The 23,879-nt window shown below is 46.1% G+C and overlaps 1 protein-coding gene across 10 annotated transcripts in view; it reads right to left on the bottom strand.

The window, feature by feature from the left end:
* The window catches only part of ncam1a (neural cell adhesion molecule 1a), a 240,504-nt gene that overhangs the window by 39,341 nt on the left and 177,284 nt on the right, over positions 1 to 23,879 (bottom strand). For 6 of the 10 annotated variants that reach the window (XM_035434862.1, XM_035434861.1, XM_035434859.1 and 3 more), the window contains exons 7-13: positions 23,243 to 23,403; positions 22,609 to 22,751; positions 13,150 to 13,179; positions 5,882 to 6,032; positions 2,791 to 2,975; positions 1,148 to 1,244; positions 104 to 274 (exon numbers count right to left, since the gene is read on the bottom strand). In XM_035434862.1, the coding sequence (XP_035290753.1) occupies positions 104 to 274; positions 1,148 to 1,244; positions 2,791 to 2,975; positions 5,882 to 6,032; positions 13,150 to 13,179; positions 22,609 to 22,751; positions 23,243 to 23,403 (938 nt within the window). The remainder of the gene's footprint in view (positions 1 to 103; positions 275 to 1,147; positions 1,245 to 2,790; positions 2,976 to 5,881; positions 6,033 to 13,149; positions 13,180 to 22,608; positions 22,752 to 23,242; positions 23,404 to 23,879) is intronic. The other 4 variants (XM_035434864.1, XM_035434863.1, XM_035434866.1 and 1 more) reach the window with 1 other exon arrangement.

The raw sequence follows: 23,879 nt of genomic DNA on the forward strand, positions 1-23,879 counted from the left end.
TTGCCATGGGAGACGGTGCCTGGCGAAGCGGCCCCGCCCACCGCTCCTTCTCGGAGGTCTTGACTGTGTTCCCACAGTTCTCTGCTCCCGACGGCCGACTCACCCTCCTCCACCTCGAACTCCCTGGCTGTCCACTGCTCCTCCTGGGACACGCGCCACTGGACCTTGTACTTGAGGATGGGCACCCCGCCGCTGGCGTCGGGCTCCTCGAACCCCACCACCGCCGTGCTGGAGTAGGGCTCCACGCGCTCGATGGACGGGGCCGAGGGGACGTCTGTGCGTAGACACAAATACATACACGCACACGCACACAAATACATACACGCACCCGCACACACATACATACACGCACCCGCACACACGCAAGCGCGCACCCACACACACGCACACAAATACATACACGCACCCGCACACGCACACAAATACATACACGCACCCACACACACGCACACAAATACATACACGCACCCACACACACGCACACAAATACATACACGCACCCGCACACACACGTACACATACATACACGCACACGTACATACACACAAACAGGCACACAAACACGCACCCACACACACACGCACACACGCACACACACACAGACACAGACACAGACACAGACACACAAACACACACAAACATGACTCAGTCTGCTTGCTTTAAACAGGCAGCTCCCATACTGAGCACACCCCGCAGTTTCAGCGTATTGACAGAAACATGGCTGCTGCTTTGAAGGCTGTAGCCGGCGCTGGATAAACACCGGCACCGACACACACTTCTGTGGGATCGTGCGACTCCAATGAATGCCAGACATCCTCCACATCATCACTACCTGTCCTCCAGAGAGACCGTTCTGCTGTTTGGTTAAGTCTGATGAGACGGCATTAACCACCGTGAGTGACTTAAAGGATGAATCAATTAAGTTCATTCCATGATGTTCTCCGTAACTGCAACAAATCAGACACACGTGGGACCACCACATGCATAATAGCTGTCCTCCGCTGCTGCGTATTACAGCCGCGTAACAGCCTGGTAAAGTCTTCAGTCTGGAGTATTTAAAGTTGACTGAAACACGATTGTGACACCGGAGGAATAAAAAATAAAAACAAACAGATAAAAGCCCTCGTTGACCAGGCTGGTTACAGACCTGCTTGAATCAGGAGGAACTCCTTGGACTCCATGCCGATCATGTTGGTGGCGGTGCAGTTGTAGCTCCCAAAGTCAGCCTGCGATTCCGGAGTGACCTGGAAAATATTTAAATATAAATGAGTAAATAAATAAACAAATAAATAGACGTGTGTAAGGACCTGGTTTTCCTGGTCGGGGCCTGATGTGAGGCGGCCGATGACATTGCCTGCGCGTTTGTTTTTGCCTTCCCGAGGCTCGGCTGCTTAAGCAGGGCTGCCGTGGCGACGGGGGGCATCTCTGATCCCCTCGGCTGGCGGCCATCTTGCCCGGTGACTGCAGCCGGCCCACGGCTGGGTCCGCTGGACTCCGGGTTTTGGGAAACCGCGCCATTCGGGCTCCGTGCCTGTCTGTCTGTCACGGCCGGTGACTCCGGCTGAAGCGGAGGCGGGGCCCGGTGGTGAACCTGCGCCAGCCCAAACAGCTCAACCCGCTGCAGTCTCAGATCTGTCCTAAAACCTCTAATCACGAGCGCTGCACAGAAGTACTAACTACGGGTCTCAACTGCTTTGGGTTTAATCGCTTTGAAACAAAAACCGGTTTTATAAACACAGTGTGCGCATAAAACTTTTCTTTTTTTTTTTTTTTTACAGCGATTTTAAATACACTTGCTCACTTTCCTCACACGCATTTCATTTCTTTGTGCTTTGAAGGGGAAAATGATACTATAAAAAATGAATAGGCCATGTTGCATGTGCTGTATGTCACTCCGGCAATTTCTGCACGGTGAGAAGTTTCCTTTAATCAGCCACGGGAATACGTCCTTCAGTTGGTTTCACTCAGTCATAGCAGTGCTTAATTAAAATCCATAATATTATTTTCTGCGGCGCGGAATATGATAGATTTCATTTTTTTTTGCTCGGGTTACTGATTTGTAATGCCAAACTGCTGCGAGTTCTTGCGTCGATTCGAGAGTGCAGAGCAGCGCGCGTTCATCTCCAAATCGAGAGCAGAAGCCCCAGGGTCGTTCCACTGTGCAGTCCAGCAGTTTAGTATGCACAGGACATTGAGACACTTCATGTGAAAACTTGTGAAGGCTGACCAGAAGGGGGCGCCGCTGCTAGGCGATGCACACAGACGAGACTGTGTGATGATGCTGCTGGACACGGAAAGGGTCAGGATTTGATACCAGACTGTGGGGTGTGTTCACGCAACAGATCAGTGCCTTAACAAGGTGAGCCACCAGCCAGTGCTTCTAGAAAGTGTATTCTTGTTTTCATTTGTGGGCAGGGGGATAGCAATTATTGGTTGTTATTAATTGGTGACATCATTTCTTATACTATCCAACAACAGTGCTCTCAAAGCAGCAGGGCACTACATACTGGTCACATTAATCCCTGTATGGCCCCTGGGAACTTGTCCAGGGTGAGGTCTTTAGTAAATGGAGGGGAAAAAAAGATTATATATAGCTCTTCAAAGAATATAATTGCTTTTGTATTTCATACACTTCCGATTTCACAATAAACCTTGTCTGTCTTACGAATCCTAGGCAGGATTCTGTGGGAATGAATCATTTGGGAACCCCTGGCTTGCGCAGGTGCATTAGATGTATTCGGCCAATGGGCGCAGCTGCTCTGTTTCCGGGGGCGTGGCCCGGCGCCGTACCTCCAGGTAGCTGACGGTGGGGGTGCTGAGGATCTTGACGTTGCTGGCGTTGGCGCTGGGCAGCTGCTGCCCGTCGCGAAACCAGACCACGCTGGCGCCCGGGTGGGCCAGGACCTCGCAGCTGATGTTGGCCGGGTTGCCCTCCCAGGTGTACACCGCCACCGCGCCCTGGATCTTGGGCGCATCTGCAAAAAGTTTTAAAAAATAAATTAAAAAAACAGAGAAGGTCTGTTACAAGTGTACTGCTACAGTAATGTCTACTTAGCTCATTCATTTCTACATAGCTAATGCAGCTTTACTGCCACAGACCCTGTTAACGACAATATTATATTGTAGAATATATAAAATGCAACTCGAGAAAATATTATTAACATATTCTAATACATGTAATATAAGCTTTAATATATTTAGATGTATCTTATTTTGTTGATTACTAACGCGGTTATGTAATAAGTAATCTGTACGTATTACATTTTCGCCATAATTGATCATTAAAACAATGCATTATAGGATGGTGTGCAGAATCATTAAAACAGAAACAACCAGTAAACAGTAAAATTTATAACAGAAACAAAGTCATAAGAGCTAACAGAAAATTGCTTTCCCCCTGCCTGGGCCCAAGCCCCCTCCAATAAGAGAGAAAAACTGCTGTCTCGAGAGTTGCATTTTTACTCTGTTCTTATCCGTTTTTCAGCCTCTTCTGTGCTATTAAGATATAAAACGATGAAGCAGAAGATAGCCGCGCGGAAGAAAACTGGGTCCTTGCTCTCTGTTTCGCAGGCCGGCCTGGCAGAATCACATTTACCAAAGCGTATGCCTGAAATGGTACATTTCTACGTTCCGCGTTTACTTTGATGAATACTTCGCAACTGTGATCGGTGAACAAGATCAAAGCCCAGTTTTATCTTTCTTTTTTTTTTTCCCTCCCCCATATTTCCAGCGTTGTTAATATCAAAGTCAACCCATTTCCATTTTAGATGTGCAACGTGGCGTTTGACAGCGTTGTGCGAGAGTCCTCTTCAGCGCGCGGCCTTCCGCTCGGCGGTGGAGATCAAAGCGCGTCTCCAGCCCGCGGACGCTAGCGCGCCGCTGCTAACCTCGCTGCCTCCAGCGCTCCAGACTAACGCGGAGTCCCTCATTTGTTCTCATCATCCCTGGTTTGGATCAGAGGACCAGCCGCACCCCAGCGCTGGGGGGGGATTAATGGGTCCTCCTGATTCAGCTATTTCTCCCACAATGCCCCCCCACCCCCCCCACACCTCAACATGAGACATGTCTCTAATCTCATGACCGGTTCGCTCTCTCCGCTCTTCTCTCCAGGGGAAGCCCCGGCGGCACAATGCTGCCTGCTACTCAGTAATGGCGGTATTGAGGCTCGCACAATGAGGTGCTGATCCCACACACGCCCTTTCTGTCAGCGGCGCGGGCCGCGTAGCCGTCTGATGAAACATGCGAACGCGTGCGCACGCTCACGCCCCCCCCACCCCCCCAGGAATACGTGTCTGCGCACACGCAGGTTCATAAATGACCCCCAAAAAAACGGAGAAGGAGAAAGGTAAGCGGAGGGACGAGGAGGACACAGTCAGCCTGTCTGATCAGAAAGCCCGTGTGCAGCCCTGTGGGTCTTTCACAGAGGCGCTCCTGTGCTCCGGCCCGGGGGCCGTCGTGACCCAACGCTCTCATTTCGGATCGGGGCGGCGGAGCGGACCCGCAGCCCCGGCAGGAAACAAAGGGCCCTTTCTAATCTGTAATTACTCAACTCCGAAAGCACTGGACCCAGAACCTGATTGCCTGACAACCCCGACTCATAATTGCGACTCCACACAATTTTCGCCCATTGTTACATTTTTTATTTTGATGGTATCTGGTCTTACGAGGCAGACTGCTTGTCTTGAGGAGGGGGGGCGGGGGGAGGGCTAGGCAAAGTTAGTAAGTAAATGAATCCTGTTAGGTTTTTGTCACCCCCACCCCACCCCACCCCACACCCACCCCCCCTCCAAAGAATGTTTCTGGCGAAACGAGATTAAGCGTGCGTTTGCCGTAATTCCGCTGTGCACCTCGCCGATGGTAATGTCGCGTGCAGACTGCGCCGCACGCAGCGCGCTGGGCGGCGGCGTTATCGCGTGAGGAAAAGGGCGTGCGCTCCAAAGGTGGCGCGCGTAGGCTTTTGGCCGCGGTCAGAACCCTGGAAAGACCGCTGGTCCGGCGCGGTGCGCGCCAGAGAGACCGCAGGCCCCTGCCGTCACTACAGCGCCCTCTGTGGGTGTGCGAGAGTACTGCACTGACACCACGGAGCAGGCGAACTGCAGGCGGCCCCATCGCAGAACAGAGCTCTGAGTGTGTGGAAATGTCATTGTAGGGGGCTGCCTTCAGAAAGAGACCCTGGTGGTTAAACCGGTGGTCACGGGAGGCCAAGGCCAGGCACAGAGGGGTTCAGTTAGCCATGTCCTCTGAATTAATCCACACCACAAAATGGTCTGCTCCTAATGCTGCACTTCAATCCCGGGACATTGATGGACAGACCCATCTTTAAAGGGCGAATACTGCAGAGCTGCTCACCGAAATATTATCTCACCATCCGTTTGCCATTTTCACATGTAAATACGATTGGACTTTGACGTTTATTTTAAAAATTTCATTAAGTGAAACTCGGCGAGTTCACCATCCCCAGTGTTTCTTTGTGTTTCTCCCAAAGTGTTTCTTTGGCAGACCAAGCACGCAGCAGAAGGGTGGCAGGTTTACAAACGTGTGTGTCGGAAAATGCTGAGCGAGGGCTGTGACTGAGACCACCGGCAGGGTGAGTGCACACGGCCTGACAGATGTGTTACGTGTCACTCCCTGCTCTCGGCGAAAACAGCTCAAATATTATTTTGGAACTTTTTCGAGCGAACGCAGCGTTCGAGGCAAAGACTGCAGAAAACACGCAGAACGTTTTGCATCTTGAACGCGCCACTGGTTTATCTGACCAGAAAAAAAATAAAAAAATGAATAAATACATTTTTTAAAGAAATGGTTCCCCTGGGTTTTTAAATCCCCGTGCGTGGAGGATAAGGGAAGGGCGGCGGGGCGAGAGGCGGGAGGGGGCCCTTACAGCGCACTTCCAGGTACATGGCCTGCGTGTCCAGGCCGATGGAGTTGCGGGCGGTGCACAGGTACTGGCCGGCGTCGGTGAACTGCACGTACTTCAGCGTGAGGGAGGACACGCGCGCGTCGCTCCGCACCACCACATTTCCGTCAAAGCTCTGGGAGGAGAGAGAGAGAGAGAGGGGGGGGGGGAGAGAGAGAGAGAGAGAGGGGGAGAGAGAAAGGGGGGGGGGGAAGAGAGACAGAGGGAGAGGGGGGGAGAGAGAGAGAGAGAGAGGGGGGAGAGAGAGAGAGGGGGAGGAAGGGAGAGAGAGAGAGAGGCGGGTGAACACAGTGGCGGGTGAACACAGTGGCAGGCCACACCCTGGACACCAGTGTAATCTGAATCACGCTGACCTCACTGCAGTGGTGATAATGGTATGAGTGCTTCAGGAGTGTGAGAGCAACTGTGATCAACCACCCGCTTCTAGAAGGGAATGCAGTCTTTCCCCCATCAGTTACCATGTTGTTGTTATTCTTGTTGTAGTAAAAATTCTGCAGTAAAAGATTACAAATTATTTTTATGTCAAAAATATGTCTCTGACAAATGATATGCCTTCAAACCTTGCGTTAATGCAATGCATTTCATTATTCCCATTCAACAGTTACAGTGAGCTGTTGAATTGGTATTGATAGCTGGTATCACATTAAATAAAATTTTAAATGATCATTTTCAGCAGTCAAAAGCAGTTTTCTTTATCTTCAAAGGTCATTAATTTATTCTTTTTTTCCCTTGTATTTTCCCTTTTTTATCTAAATTATCAAAGGTGATGAGAATGTCTGCTCCAGTCAGTGTACATGAAGACTCAAAGCTGGCTAAGAGTGATGACCAGGACGGCGGTGAAAGATAAACACCGCGAGCGTTTGCTGTGCTAAAGCTAAGCTACACACTCGAGGTCTCGGGCAGAGTGAGTCTGGTGTACCGGCCCTGAAGGCCATGGAGCAGTCGAAGTCTGTGGCTGCAACTCGATAATCTTTTAAAAACACGCGGGTCCGTTCGGCATCGGCTCGTCTCCCCGGACACACCCCTTCGCCATTACGCCACGCGTTTCTCCTCCGTGACTGACGGCTGACCCATCGAGCGCCGCGGTTTCCACTCGGTGCTTCTCCCCCGCACCTAGCACGCGTTTGTGCTTTACCTTGGAGGACGCGCCCATCCCTGTACCTTCTGATCCTCTGTAATTCGCTGCACTTGAATAATGCATTGCTGTTCGGGGGGTTTCCAAAGTCATTCGCCCGGGCTGCGCAGGCCTGTCCTCTGTGTCGCCGGCCTTACAGTGGGTCTTTATGTATGCCCACGGTGCGTGAAGCGCGCTGAATTTTTAACAGGGTGTTCCGGCTGCAACAACCAATACCTCGCTTCTGTGGTCCTGGCCTTCGAGCAGCCTGGCATGGAAATAACATTTCTAAGAAGAGCGCCATTGATTAAAAAAAATTTTTTTTTTGTTGTTGTTGTATTCCTTCTTCTGGTAGCATGTGAGACTGTGTGTTGTATAAAATCATATGGAACACATTTAGAATAATATTCACCAATAGCTTATGAGTCCACATCTATATCTAGCATGTTGGCTGACAGCCCACCAGATAGGAAACCTGCTGGACTCCTGAAAAGAGCAGTTGGAACAGCAGAAAAATAACTGTGCTTGCTCAACAGCGTGAAAGAAAAAAAACACACACTCCCACTGTATTTTCTTCAACTTACGAGCTGTGGAGACGGTTATTTTGATTATGTCTTCGCGGTCTACCTGCATAGCGATTACTGTGCTGTAGTCTCGCTTCCAGGAGCGCAACGGCCTCTCGTGTACTCCAGCGCAAAACACACGCACACACACACACACACACTCGCACTCGCACACGCACACTCACACACGCACGCGCACACACTCTCACGCACATACACACACGTGCACACGCACACACTCACACACACACTCTCACACACACACACACTCACACACACACTCACACACACTCACACACACACACACACACACACACACACACACACACACACACACACACACGCACACACACACGCGCACACACACACACACACACACACACACGCACACACACGCACACACACACACACACACACGCACACGCACACACACCTATGCGTTCTCGTATTGCTTTGTCATGAAGGTATTTCGGACTAATTAGTGATAATCAAGCGCAATTATTATTTTTTTTATCTGAAATCTCTCTCTGAGGCGACGGGGGAATAATTTAGCCGTTTGAAAAAAAAGAAAGAAAGAAGCAGTTTCAGGCTTTGAAGCCTCTCATTACGGAGTCCCAGTGAGCAGCTGTCAGCCCGCGCTCTGCAGCTCGGTGATTTAATACTGAATCCACGCGTCCGCGCCACTACAGCCAGCGCACCGAAGCCATTTCTCAATGAACACAATGGCCCTTCCGTGAGGTGCACTAGCACGCAGGACCGCACTAGACTGGAAGAATTAATCCTCAAAAGCCTCGCCTAAGTCGACTTTTAAAAGAAACAAAAGAAGTAAAGGTAGAACCTGTACTTCAAATACAAAAAAAGGAGACAACACAACGGGTAGAAAACCTACAGTGAAATAAGCTAGTGTGAAATAAGCTAGTGCTTCACATTTTCATTAGCGGTGCAAAATTCCCCGCAATTAACGAATATGAGAATGAAACCGGAATGCGTCTGACACAGGGCGAGATATGGAAGAGCTCATTTATAATATCTGTCATACGGAGAAGACTGCTCTGATAAAGCAGCCCCCCAAAAAAACAAACGCGGGACTGAATCTTTCCCTAATGACACTGTTTGATGTTGTGATAAACACTGAGATTAATTAAATGTGCATGACTCAACGGACCATTGTGACCCATTTTAATCACCGCACATCGTCTATTCTCCGGTACATCTGACAGATTTATTAGTCACGCCAGCTGACACTTTATTACCCGACACATTCAAGAAAAACAAGGAAAAACTAAATAGGTGAAATATACGCAATCACATGATATCACTGCACCGCACAAATAGTTAACATGGACAATACTGAACATGGCTACAAACATCCACACTCAACACACATGGGTTATATGTGTATATGTATACATGGTGTATGGTAATTATTTTACCAATTACTGCACACCATTACCATATTTGGAAGTAAGCCTACTGATGTGGCTCTTCCAATTAATGTTAACAATGTAGTCCGTGTTTTTTTTTTTTTTTTTTAAAGAATACAATCTTGAGGCCAGTGAAGAGCACTGCTCAAGCACACATGCTATCACTGTCATCCCGTACACTGTGTTTCCCGTTTAAATAAACATGAACTCTGAGAGAGATGCTAATTCCAAAAATGCACTGCATTCATTATACATTTCCTGCTCCTTCTTACTTTGATTCTTCTGCAGCTATCATGTTTGCTGCTTTTTACTGTATAACATTGCCATTTTCTGTACAGAGATCTTGGGTTTAGAATGGCCCAACTGAACTGTATTATCATGATACGCAATACTCAATATGTCAAATCTGATCATTCGCTTATTAAGAAAACATGCTGAGAGGGGAAGATGGTGGGATGTATTGGGTGTAGCCTCTGATTAGAGACTTTGATCAGTGTGGCCGCGCTGTAAGGAACAGAGACGTGCCTTTGTGCATGCAAGCCTGTTCGGAGTCTCCCAATCATGCAGTAGGTTCAGTTTACAACGCGGCCTGAAATGTTGAGTAAGCAAACTCTGGGGGAAGGGGCCTCATTAAACTCCATACTGCACTGGGTTCTTGTTCTTGTCGTTCGTGCGGCCCCGTACCCAGAGAGCTCGCTCTCGTACACAGATTTCTGCCCTTCGGGGAAAGCCGTGTGGACGGCTGGACCAGTGAAGCCTGAATTCGGTGGAATGGAGAGCCTGAGGCGGAAAATGTGCAAAGTGAAAAGCTACATAACTCAGAGCTTGTTCGCTCACTCGTTCAAGGCTGTCCCGGAACTTTCCGGCCGTCCCACCACGCATTAAATCAACGTTTGGGTAGGGATGGGAGAGTGAGTCTGCATGAACCCTACAGTGGGCGGAGCTAGAATGAGCTGTCATATTCGATGCATTTTCATAGCAGAACGTCACTTTAAATCGGTGTGTCAGTCACTGATAACAAAAGTAGCGTCACCTATTTTTTTGTTAAATGAAACCTAATTGGCTTTTAGGCCTTTCCATGTCTCCGCACAATTAAAATTTGAGGAGTGACATCTAGATGCATTGGAAACCCGCAGGACTGGCATATGTCATACATAGTCTTGATGGTTAATGCTGCTGTCCTGCCCTGTCTATGATATGGCTTGTGGGGTAGAATTTTTATTTACCATATTCAAAATTTATAAAGGGGTCTGGATTGGTTACGTAGAGATTTTGAGGAGAAAACACTGCATGGGGCTCAGTTTATTATCCAAAACTATGCCAGCACCAGGATACAGGTTAAACTCAGTCCACATGGCAATCTGTCTTAGAAAAGTGTGAAACTGACTTTGTAACCAGGGACACGGATGCGGATGTGGACACAAAGTCAAGGCTCTCGAGTCAAGCTGGCCCAGGAAATTGTTTGCACTGGCCTGCCACCCCCACCCCCCCCCCCCCTTAAGTAAAAAAGAAAAGGAGAAAAAGAGGAAGGAACGCCGCCCAGCACCTCTGACAGTGTTTAATCTGTGTCGTACCTGACAGTCAATGAGAATTTTGTTTATAGCGGGAGAGGGGAAGGTGTGGAGCTCTGAAATGAAATCAATCCGGTAACTCAATTTGGGGCCGCTGGGGCTTAGTCACAAACCACAGAGCCGGGAGCGCTAAATAACAGCCGGGCTCCTCCGCCGTAAATTCCCCTCTGCCGGCTCCCCGCGGCTCCCGCGGGCTTCGGCCGTTAGTATGCTCCTCCCGCCGCACCGCAATGGACAGCAGGCCGCGCGCTCGGGACCAGCCTCATTACGCGTGCTCCGGAGGAGAGGGAGAATGTCACATAAACACCCCCACCCTCTCCAACCCCCCCCCCCCCCCTCCCCCGTTCGCAAAGTTTTCAATGTCAGCGGCCGGTCTCCACCCGCCGTCTCCTGCTCTTATTAAATACCGAGCGCCAAAAATGCTCTGCGTGAGCAACGTGTGCTGCACGTTGTGTACGCCAATTTTGCAATGTTGTGCCTGTTCCTCTTTTCTTCCTAGTACAAAGAAAGTATATGAAAGAAAAACTTTGAGAAAAGCCACCCCGGTGTCCATTCTGCTAGGTGCAAGGCCTGGGATGAGTGTGAGAGTGAGTGCATGTGCGCACGTGTGTGAGTGCGTGTGCGCACGTGTGTGAGTGCGTGTGCGCACGTGTGTGAGTGCGTGTGCGCACGTGTGTGAGTGCGTGTGTGCACGTGTGCGAGTGCGTGTGCGCACGTGTGCGAGTGCGTGTGTGCACGTGTGCGAGCGTGCTGCAGAACCTCAGAGAAGCGTGGCAGATTCTCAGGGCCTGGGCTAAAAAAGGCTGTTCCTGTGAGGTGTTGCTAACGCCGCGGCTCTGACGCCGGCCTTATGGCGCAGGAACGACCAAATTGCTTCAAACCCACGTGCGCCACGCCACGCCACGTCGCCTCAGAACGCCAGAACGTTCCCAACGCCCGCTTCCCACGCCTCACGTCCTGAATCAGACACTAAAACCCACGCCTGAGTTAAAAAGGTGAAACTGGGGATCATTTGGAGCGCAGGCCAATATGCAGGTGCTGCTCTCCCCTGGTAAAACTGTGCCAGAGCTGAGCTCCCTGACATGCTCAGTGCCTTGGAAATACCCAACTCCAGCAATCATACCTTAGTTAGTTTTGCCTGAATATTTTGCAGTGTAAACAGAACCCTGTTTACCCTAATTAATACTGAACACATGCAGTATCTGCAATCTCAGTGCTGAAAGCTCAAAGATCTGAAAGATTGAATCAATACAAAACGTATGCACATTTTACAGTTGCACCATGTTTTTCATTTGAAACATTCCTTTTGTTTGTCCTCCATCAGTTGTTTTCTAAATTAAAGTGAAGATCAAAAAGAAAATAAAAGCTTGGTTATGGAAATTAGATTATGAGTGCTGTACACATAGTTTTACTACTGTTCATTAAGTGCACACTATCAGAGTGTTCATCTATCAGGACTAGTATCAGCATTATTTTTAACGTTTTTTAATTAAAATACTGTATGTATATATATATATATATATATATATATATATATATATATATATACACATATATATATACATACAGTACACACGCATGCACGCCCGCGCACACAAACACACACACACACACACGTACACGAGTATTGGTATCTACGTGTGCCAGCTGTCTAGAGCTAAGTTGGTTAAGTCTGTTAGTCGTGTCATAGCTCCCAGGTAGAAACAGTAGTGCTGGCTCTCTCCTCATCGCTACCTATGCTACAGACAGGGAGACTCTGGGTGAAGGTGGAGGTGCTTATTTTTGGGATGTGCCTGTAGATGATAGAATGCGACTCAGGGTCAGCGAAAAGCAATATAGTTGTCACAGACTGGAATTCAATCAACGCTTTTCCTCAACTCTGACATACAATTAAAAACAAGGATTTTTCCCTTCACAAGCACAGTTTGGTGAGTTCAGCAAGTTCGCCAAGTCTAACTTGCCAAATTAAGTTAGGAAAAGATGTAATGCTTGTGTTTACTGCAGGTCAAAGTTCAGGAGAAATGACTGACTACGGGGACAATGTCACAGTTGGGACCCAGATTTAATCAAGCTGCAATGTGCTTCATACTTAACTGTAAATGCCAAAAACAAAAGCACTACCATTAGTTATTTTTTGTGCACACCGTCACAAGTTCAAGGATCACTAATGAGCACAAAACAAAACACCTACTTAATAAGTCCCAGACATGAGCTCAAACCGCAGTCTACGCTGTCCTTAACCAATCAACAAAATAAATAGATGAAAACATTTTTTGCATGTTCATTACATTCAGCAACCGTCAAACAAACATTTCTTACATGAGCACTGAATAAGAAAAAACATCGCTTTCATTCAAAAATGTACAAAGTACATGTTCACTAGGTTGAAAAGAAACTTAAATATAGTAATTAACCATCGGGGGGGGGGGGGGTTCTGCAATGTAATGGAAGCCTTCACCGCAGCACTTTGGCAAGAGGAAGCCAGCAGTACTATTTTAGTTGTGACAGGAACGCGTTATCATTAGTAGCTACAGTCTGGCTACGCGTTTAGTAGCCATACCTTGTGTTTCTCTGGGCGAGTCCAAGAAGCCTGCAAAAAACAGACGTGGAGTCAAAACAAAACAAAGCAAAGCAAAGCAAAGAATAAAAAAACAAACAAACAAGCAAACAAACAAAAAACCCAGAAAATTCAACCCCCAAGTCACGCAGACGTGCACTGCACTGAAACTCTCGTGCAGAATTTTCAGCAACGCAGTCCAACACAAAATAAAAAAACCTGGTATAGTCCAGTGACATGAGGTCATGTTAAAAGTTGCCGTGGTTGGTACACATATAAAAAAAACAAGAGCAACAACATAGACAGCAGCAGTAACGCATGAATTACCACATGCAAGATTAATTACCGCACTGAGATTCATTTTGTGACGCATTAAGCAACAAACTCATATCGTTTTCTCTGCAGTAAGCTTTGCATCATGACAGGTATTCCACAGCGCAAAGGCTACACTGCTCATTGGCATGTCAAGTGCATCACTGCTTTGCATTATGGTGGCAGACATGCACATTCATCGGCCTAATTATACTACCATGGGATTTATAGTCACTTGCGTTGAAGCATCTATTTTTGTAAACTCGTGGTAAATCTACAGACCCAGACTTTGTGCATTAGGTATCTAAGTATGTTGGTTAAATATAGTCAACGTTTTAATTGGAATGACTCTATCTTTTCTTAAAAGACCATTTAAAAAATGCAGACACTGGAACCTGGTGGAAGTGAGATAGTGGCTGGCCATTTTGTGATGTATGTATCAATGTCGGGTATGGGCATTGTGTGTCCAATACACTTGTAAATTTAACTTAATTAGCATGTAAATAAATTCAAGTGTGTTAGTCTTCTTCTGAACAAGCACAAGCTGGCAATTTCAGCAATCTCCAAAATTGGTTTTGTGAAGAAAAATGGTAGTTTCGTTGATTGGTAGGTCAAAACTAAGGACATATGTTGATTGAACCCAGGCCAGAGATTAATTTTGTAATACAACAAATTCAAGCAACCTTGACGGCGCAGACATTTTTAATCGAGCAACGTCTCTCTAGCAGTGGTTCCATAGAGGAGTGTGGTGGGGCGGGATGGGGTGTGACAGGGCACGACAACTCAAGGCTAACAGCATGAAGACCTGTGGACAGTCACCGTCAGCCACTTATTATTCAAGCCTAAGGGAGAGACAGGCTACTTCTACAAAGTGCTATTTAACATTTAGGGGAGCAGACAGTGTACAATTGCTAGCTGGGGCTGGGTGTTTAAAAATAAAAAATAAAAACTTATTTACTTGCCAAAAAGACACCTGTGGCCAGAATAACTTACAATGCACATTTTATTAACTCTGACCTCCCTCGCTCTGCAATCCATTTATACAGCAGGATTCATTACAGCTCCCTCTTTCTATTCCTCACTGTAACAATGATGGTAAAAACACTCAGCTTGAGCCAACTGCTGCAGTTTCACACCCAGAACCCTGAATTTAGCATGCTTGCCGCTGCTCTGCACTGCTGAAAACCACTCTAAGTGGCTATGCATTATTCAGCCGTTTTTACATACAATATGTGCCTTTAAAAAAGAAAAGAGAAGCGACGCTGCTTCGACTCCGACGTGGCTCTGTTCCGCAGAGCTGCGGCTCGGGGTGAAAGGGCTGGACACGTGTCGGACAGTGAATGGCACACGATCAACCATAACACGCTGAATAACAGACCGTAGTCTCTGAGCGTGGAAACCGTTTGGTAATTACCCATTAAAAATAGCCGCTGCATTGCGAGGAAAGCAGGACACTCTTGAATGTGTGGTTCAGGAAAAAAAAAAAAAAAAAAATATATATATATATATACGCACCACCTCAGGTTAATATTGCAGTCATTTTCAATGCATTTTCCGATAATGTAGTAATAATGTAAGAGAGAGGTTCGTTATGACTTTTCCAGTGACAAGAACCTGATCTGAAACCAGCTGTCCTCTTTGAGTCATATGCAGCCAACTGAAGTTGTATTGTTAATGCTGTGCCTGAATATTACTTTATCACCCTGCTAACACAAATATGCAGGCACATTTTTCATTGACAACTGTTTAAAAAAAATTAATAAATAAAAAAACCCGCATTAAAAAGATGCGACAAAGGAAATTGTTCAGCGATAAATTTCCGCGTTACACACAACAAATATAATTCCTGACATCATTTTACCATGGTAACAGAATCTTTTCAACCAGAGCAGCCATTTTTTAAATTAATTCCCCCTTTTTTTTTAAACAGGCGCAAAAATGAGCAGGACAGGAACACAAGCCATGACAGCACAGCTCAGCGCTAATGAGTAGCTAAAGGGCCGCGACTGAAAGCTAGCGCTGGCGGGCTCATCTAGCTAATGCTATTAGTGTTAACTAAGTACCGCGCGCTGTACATTGTGTTCATCTCAAGACAGGGCTGTGGCACTAAGTCCCGGCAGAATTTTATTTTAATTGCTGAAGATAATGAGCCAGTGTTTTAATTGCTTAAACCTGAAAAAGAAAAAGAAACCTGTTTGTGTTCTCTGTGTCTCAATGAGTGTCAGTATTGGCACTACACAGTATGTGAAAAAGCAGAGATGAGAGAGCAAAGTGTGAGCAGCTAAGAGGATAAGTGATGATGATCTGTCTGATAACTGGCAGGAACGAGGTGGGGGGGGGGGGGTGATATTACACTAACGTACGTTCCATTATTAATGCATCACTACTGCTTAAAAAGGAAGTGACTGGGATCATGAAATATTTGTTGATTAAAACAAAATTTTACATTTCCTCTAGAGCATATATAACACGTGAAAAAAAGACATGGGATTATGAAAACCCCTAAACTGAGCGGAAACATGTCTCCATGAGACATATTGTAAGGAAAAGAGCCTTAAATTGTGTTTTACTTTGGGTCATAATGTATATCTTCTTGGCAAGTGGGTATACCTGTCTCTTACAACAGGAAAAACAGATATACAAGACCTTAATAGGGATTATTTCAATAATTGAGTACACTCTATTTGAGGAAATCAGCTCTTATATTGCTCGCCAGACTTGTGATAAGCTTGATTTTCAGCAACTCTTTAATCAAATGTTTAAGCCGGATCAAGTACATTTCTGGAAAGCCTGGAAGAGTGAAAAAAATAAAAAAATAATAAAAGAAATAAATAAATAATTTAAATTGCCAAATTGGAAGAAAAAACCTCCAAGCAACTTTTTATTACAAAAAAACTCATTTGATTCCTTCTCAACCCACAGACCCTGCCCAGTGGTAAAATCATGTTCTCTGCAGTGCACCCACACTAAGTACAGTTACGGTTACTAAATCAGTGTGTGCTGAAAAGCTTTAAACAACTTCAATGAGTTTAAGAGTGGTAGTATTTTAATTAGCTATATTTGCTTGCCTTTTCACTCTTCTATTTATCAAGGCTTTAAAAGAATGTATTACTAATGTCAATATGGGTAAATAATCTACATTTTAGAAAAAAAGGAAAAAGCTTTTTCAAGATAAGTTCAAGATAATTTTACACCTTAGCTCAAAATGCATTAGTTTCGATTGTATTAAAATGATAGAAGCTACATGCTAATAGAAGCTAGTGATTAAGCACAACATGCACACACAATACAAAGAGTAATCCAGATATGCCATTTTTCACAGGCTGTGTGACACCTTTCGCAGGAAGACGGGGAAGTTCCAGCATAATTTTCAACATCATTTGCTACGTGGAGAGAGAGCGCACCCGCACCAACACAAAAACGAATAAACAAACATCTCCACCCGTCCTCCTCACGGGTTCTGGGCAAAAATAATAAAATATAACAGCTAACTAAAATAACGAAGACAAAACAAACCTAACATGGCGGAAAATGTTCAGCCCTCCGATACTTTTCAGCTCTAAGCTATCCAGCTCCTCAGCTTCTCAGCAGCACTAATTTCGCTTTTGTCTCAAAGGCTTTGAAGAACAAACGTCTCGCTTCCTCCCTGCGTACTCTCGGCCTTGGCCCCTGCACCGTGGCAAGGAGCGCACCTTTAAGCACCTGGGCCAATCGGTTAACACAGGCCAGGTCCATGAGCTCTCTCCACAGGTCGTGTGGTCGGAGTGACCGGGACAAATCCGATTCTCCACCGGTCCGAATGCCACACCGTTAAAAAGTGAACACAATTAAAGCAGTAATGAAATGTGTAATTAGCTAGTTAATACCTTGTCCGCGCCATAAAGGATCTTAGAGGAGCAGACTGCAACCTTAAATGACATCTCCTTATGAAGCTACAGAAGGCAGTTTCTTCGCTGTCAGTTTCCGCGGCGCATTGACTTGACACTTTACCGTTTATTTTCAATAGACCGCTTTGTGTTATGCAACACTGCCCTTTACCGATTTCAAGTCAAACTTGACCTTTTGCGAGGGAAACGCTGCAGGACTTACAGCACAAATTATAACGACGTCAAAACACCAACGACAATGGGAGCACTGACAGCACCCGGGGGGGCCAAATGATTGGCCGTCAACGGAGACCTGACAATCCCTCCGAGTCTGGGAGCTGAGCTAGCAATGCGGTCTATACAGACGGCAGCGGTTTAACCTTTACAGCGTAGGCGCTGACGCGGAGCTAGGTCTGCTGCACTGCTTCTGTGGGAACCCGGGAACACTAGAGCAGCTGTGCACGCTTCCCGGAGACTCAACACAACGGCATGCAGATACGGGCTCCGGGGGGCCCAGGGGGCCGGGGTGAGAGCACAGTGCCATGTGTTGACGCTCCTCTGAAACCTAACAATTGCTCTTCGTCCATCTGCCTCTCTCCTACTAGCTAAATGCTGTCAGCATACAAAATCCACACCTCATAAAAGAACGATGCCACGAATGTGCCCAAGCACACGAAAGGGTGGCACGGACTTGCAAACAAACCGATAGCTCCTAACAGTTTCCATATACAAATACTGAACAACTCCTGCTGAAAGCCAGGGTTAAAATGAACATATAGACAGACTCAAGATGGGGATGGGGCACGTCTGTTGGGTAGGGTTACTCCAAACTGGAAAAAAAGATTGCAACCATAACCAATAAGAAGGAACTGCCAGTAGAATGTGCCATTTCAGGATGTTTTTTCCAGTCACTGGACCATTCTAAGAGCCGATATCGCTTTCAAAATAACCCCCTCCCAATTGTAGAGGCCAATTCCGACCCAAGATGGCAGTTTGGGGACAACAACCGAAACCAACTGACCGCAAACTGTCATTCCTGTGCCCCTCTCTGGCGGCAAATGGGAACCCTCTGCACCCACTCTCCTTGTGGAAGGGGGGGGTGAGACGCACTTAAGGACCATCTTGTTTGGGCTCCCCTCCCAGCCACGGTTTCGAGCTGGCCTGTGTGAGTGACAGCCTGACCCTGGCTGGGCACGCTCATTTCACTGGGTCTGCCCTGACACGGGCTGATGATGCAGGTGGCGAGAGGACGCGGCAGGGGAACATTCACCAGACCTGAATAGCAAACACCGGCCGGGCTGAAAACCAAAAACTCCGAGCTGTGTGAGAACCCCCGCTTGAAATAAGCTCTTGCATTATACATTTCTGCCATTTCATGTCTCAGCGCCTTCTATCAGCACCGCGGCCTCGTCCAACAATTCAAAATACACCCCCAGTCAATACTCCACCTGTGTCTCCTGAGCCTTAAAAGGCAAATATATACTACCTTTAAAATGAAAACCCAGAGCCTTTGGTGTTTATATAACTGTCCAGTGTGAATGGAGGCTAAAGCAGCAACAGATGTTACGGCACTGCAATGGCCTCCATCCGACCGACGCCCCTGTTTTCACCCGAGGCAGAATCAATGGTCATTTTATAATTAATAGAATACGCACAGTATATGTGCTCGCTCTCACTACAGGCAAAACAAAGAAGGTAAAGTAAAGTAAAAAAATAAATAAATAAAATAAAAATTAACAACATAAACTGTACAACCCATTAATAAGAACAGCATCTGTTGTGGATTACATCAAGCTAACAAAGGACATGTTATTAAAACTGGAGTGTGTCCAAATGAATGGAAGGAGTGGACTGAGTGGCTCATTTTAGCACAACATCAGCAAAAAGGACTTGTTCTAACCATAGACTGCAGAAAAAAATAAAAATATGAACAAAAGCGACAGTGACATCATCCATTGACCTTCCGATAATTTATCCAGACGGACTTACGACAAACAGGCAGAGAAACACACAGGGGTGCCGCAAGGTCAGCAGAGTGAAACTGCTCTAATGAATACAAGCAAATGAAGCACTGATTTGCTGCAACCACCAAATGACAAGGCTTCATATCAAGGGCATAGCTTTAGCTTGAATGTAGTTTTAACAGCTGTGACATTATCATTTGAGGGGAAAATACCTCCAGGCCGTGCTAGCCCATGGAAGGCTTTGGAACGCAGGACGCATTTCAAAATCTGCGTTTTACACTAATTCACTTGCGTCCTGATAAAAAGAACTATTTCTGCCACATGTCAACTCACAATAATAGCACGATAAATTTATGTCGTACATAATTGTATGATGACACTCATAATGTCAGCTGCAAGTAAAGAGTAGTTGTGAAAGTTGCAGTTGAGCTACAAAATATCCCCGCGATTGTAACGCCGTCTCCAGAGACCCACAGAATGACATCTGCAGACAGAATAGTAGAGTGACTGCCGGTCTCACTGATACAGAATACGTGATGTGACTTTGGGTACAGTGGGGAAAAAAAAAAAAAGATTCTACACCCTGCTTCACTTTTTCCTGATTCCCCTATCGCATAACATTTTCCGCAGGTTGTAATGTTGACATAGCCTACAGTAAGGCCTGCATGATGGCCTGCTGCGCTGATATAGCATTGAACGGTTGCACAAGTGCATGCACTGCACTGATCACTGTCAGCTGGACAATAGTCAAGTGGAAGTGGGGTGGGGTCAGGAGGCCTTGGAAATGTAGGGCACATTTTAGCAGCATTAATGCAACAATGCGATCTTAACATAAAATATAACATCCTTTGAGTTAAAACATTATTTTCTATGCCTGACAAATGTGAGATTTTTTTCTGGTACTGTGTAACATCTTTTGGTGGAACAGGACCAAACCAGCTTTCTTTTACCTCTCCTATCGAGAGAGACTACTGCCTACCACTTGCCTACAACTTTGGTCATGAGCTAGCAAACTTAGCTAGCTATCAGAATTACTTGGCAGAGGACTTCACAATCACCCAGCTAGCTATATTCTATAATTTTCATTATTCCATTAAATTCAACTTCTCAAACTTGCAGGAATGTGTTCAGTTCTGTCATTTTAATCACTCCAGTAACCACTTTCCCAAGCTATAGCTTGTAAACAAAACCTACCGTGACTGATGGAGACAGAGTTTTAGCCTAGTGAATATTGGGGGAGGGGGTCACAAATCAGTATTTTTCCAACGCCGGGGGAGACACGACCCCCCAAAAGACTACGGAGATACGCCTTTGGTTCTTCCGAATTTTTAGCTCAAGTACCACAGTGCAATGCTGCAACTCGGAATAAATTTGATGGCCATGTGGCGGAACAGCCCACTCAACTGAACCATTAAATTAACTCATCTTTTTTTCAACTGAATGTTTTTTTTTTTTATGTGGGAAGGTTATGCTTCAATACTGGCAACTTATCCAAAATTTACAGCCAAAAATGCTACTATTGCCTGCTAAACTTTCAACATGAAGAACCGTTTTACTTAATGCCATGTTGTGATTGGGCAGAAATTACATAGCTGTTCAGAGAGCCCGTATCAAAGTTACTCAGATTTCAAGCTGAAATACTATAATCTCATTCGCTGTGCTGAGAAGAGTGCCGGGGGCTGCCCACCACAGTCGGCGCTGGCGTGGTGCGGATTTGATATCAGACGTTGGGGCCCATCCGTGCACTAGAACAGTGCCAACCCGCATTCCTCAGTGTGCGGCCATGTTAAAGAAGGACACATTGTGTTCCTAAACTGCATGCAGGATACAAACAATATTGCAGTGTTTTGCATGAAATAAACCAAAGAAAACAGTGTTTGAAAAAGCACATTCCTGATCTAATTCACTATCCTACCCTATACACTATCCTACTACATTTAGGAAAACACGAGGCAATTTTCACCATTTGTGAAGTGTCTGTGCACTTCTTGAAACTACTGCTTTGTAATACACAATGACAGAATTTCAAAAGCCCATAAAAGGGATGAAGAGACAGTACAGGCGGAGTTCGTCTGGGCAGTGAGACGCAATCTAGACAGACAGAGAACAGAGCATGTGCTTGGGCTTTCAAACGTAAGGAAAAAAACAAGCTTCTACCCACTCTTCTGCTCACTGCTGCAGTGATGATTAGTATAGGTGATGTTAGCAAAATGAGAGAGATCAGAGGAATGAAACAGATTCAAAAACAATTAGCAAGAGCCCATTGTTCTTCATTGTTATTGAATCTGAGCAGAGCTTTTCCTTCTGCCGCCTCTCTTTTCCCTTTGTGTTCTCCCACTCTCTCACTGTGAATCTCCCTCTCTCTCCTTCTTTTACTGACTCAGACAAAGAGCAGGGGATGTTATTTTCCCCTCCAAAATGGCTGAATATTGATTATGGGTGCTGGCAGTTTCCAGCAGCTGCCTGAAATTACACTGAGATGAAAAAAATAATAAACTGGTAAATGAGGAAGGAATTCCAAAAAGGACTGCTAATTATTTTTACCCTGGCAACTCAAAGCTGAGAAATGCACATGGGAGGCAGAGAAGTGTGAAGTGGACTTCGCAGCCATTGGAACATTCCATCAGTGCTGGAACATTCTAGATGCATGCCACAGTCAGGCCCTCTCACATCACCATGGTGATGACGGTGCAACGAAACTGGAGCAAAACACACCTAGTGATGATGACCCTCCCACCCCCCCACGCCCCACAAACCACTTAATCTTTAAGGGGGAGGGTTCGAGGGGAGGGTTTAAGGTATATTGGTAGGGGTTAGTCTTATAAGGCCCTTCTTCATGATCATGCACCATCTTTATAACATCAAACCCATGGACAATGATAAGGTTATAACTTCGGAGGCCTGATGTGCTATTGATTTCCTCTCCTCCCTTCCCGGTCCAGTGTCACACCTCTCTTTCAGTCCATTACTCAAGGGTGACAGGGAGGAGGCACCCTAATTCAAAGCCCTCAGCCCCCTTCCAATCTGTTCAATCTGAATCCATATTTATAGCTAAATCACCCTTAAAATGGTCTGATTGCTTTACCTGTGGTGAATTCCTACCGATATATCAATTTAGGAAGGAGCCCATCCCTGATAAGACCACCGGGATGGTCTGCAGGGTTCAGTTACTTCTCATCTCCTGTGCTAAAGATTACTTGGGGGGCGTGAGAGGTGTGGAGGGCTGGGCGGGGCCTGGCAGCGGTCTTCACTGGAACGAGGGCGCGGTTCCACGTTCAGGCGGGCCCGCGCTGCCACGGCGACGCTAGCGGCTCGCGTACCTGCTCCCCCTCGGAGAACTGGTGGCGGCCGTAGCTCCACACGATGCTGGGGGTGGGGTCGCCTGTCGCCTCGCACGTCAGCGTGATCTGCTCCTCCAGCTCCGACGCCGTCTGGTTCTCCAGGAAGGTGATTTTGGGTTGAACTGTAGAAAAAAAGAGCATGATCAAAAAATGAATCCATCCAATTACAGTCACTGTAATTATCCCAGTAATTTTTCTTTACACATAGTACGCTTATTTGCAAACATGGTACACTTATTTCATTTGCAATACAAAAGGATATGTGCGTGTGTGTGTGTGTGTGCATGTGTGTTTGTATACACACGCAAATATACATAGTATGCTTATTTGCAAACATAGTACACTTATTTCATTTGCAATACAAAAGGATATGTGCGTGTGTGTGTGTATGTGTGTTTATATACACACGCAAAGATACATAGTATGCTTATTATTATTTTCCATGAATTAAATAAAAAAACATCCAATGATTCACTGTTTCCGTGTAAAACGTCTGATAGTTTCACCTACGCATAAAATTTCCACAACATCATAAACAAATACATCCATTTTTAAAATACTCTCTGTTTGTCGTTTTCCCCCGATTGTGTCACTGTTTTCATTTCAGTCTCACCGAAAACGTTCAGGCTGATTTCTCTCTCGGTCTCCCCTGCCTTGTTCTTGGCGATGCATGTGTAGTCTCCTTCATCCACTTTCTTCACATCTTTTATTATCAGCTCGGAGCCATCTTCGTTCAGGCTGTACTTATCGTCCGTTTCAAGGACGACGTTATTGCTGGAGGACGGGAGAGAGAGGGGGAGGAAAGCAGACACGCTTTGACAACATGAATTCTGTCGGCTACACCTGGCACAAAACCGAAGCTCTGTCTTTTTCCCCCTCGGTATTAATCCCATGGTCTTCATCTCGCAGTTGTCGAACTTTATCCTTTGTCCTCGGTGTGGATTAAGGAAAGATAAGCTGAATACGTATGGCGTATGTTTACACAATGCGCATGTGACGAACATCCAGCTAGGCATCCAACGGAAGGTCCCCCTCGGTGCAGTAATATGTCTGTGACATCAAGCTTTAATCACCCACTTTAATGCGAGGCTCCTCTTTCTGGTGTATGTCTGGTACAGTAACCAAGCCCTTTATCAAGGTTTAATTGTCTGATGCTCATCTATTTATTTATTTATATTTAAATCAGCGCACATAAAATAAAAGTGAAGTGCTAATTAGACAAAAAAGGCTGAAAGTTACACTACACCTGT

The sequence above is a fragment of the Anguilla anguilla genome, chromosome 9 (assembly GCF_013347855.1).
Source record: "Anguilla anguilla isolate fAngAng1 chromosome 9, fAngAng1.pri, whole genome shotgun sequence".
In the NCBI taxonomy this organism is placed as follows: Eukaryota; Metazoa; Chordata; class Actinopteri; order Anguilliformes; family Anguillidae; genus Anguilla; species Anguilla anguilla.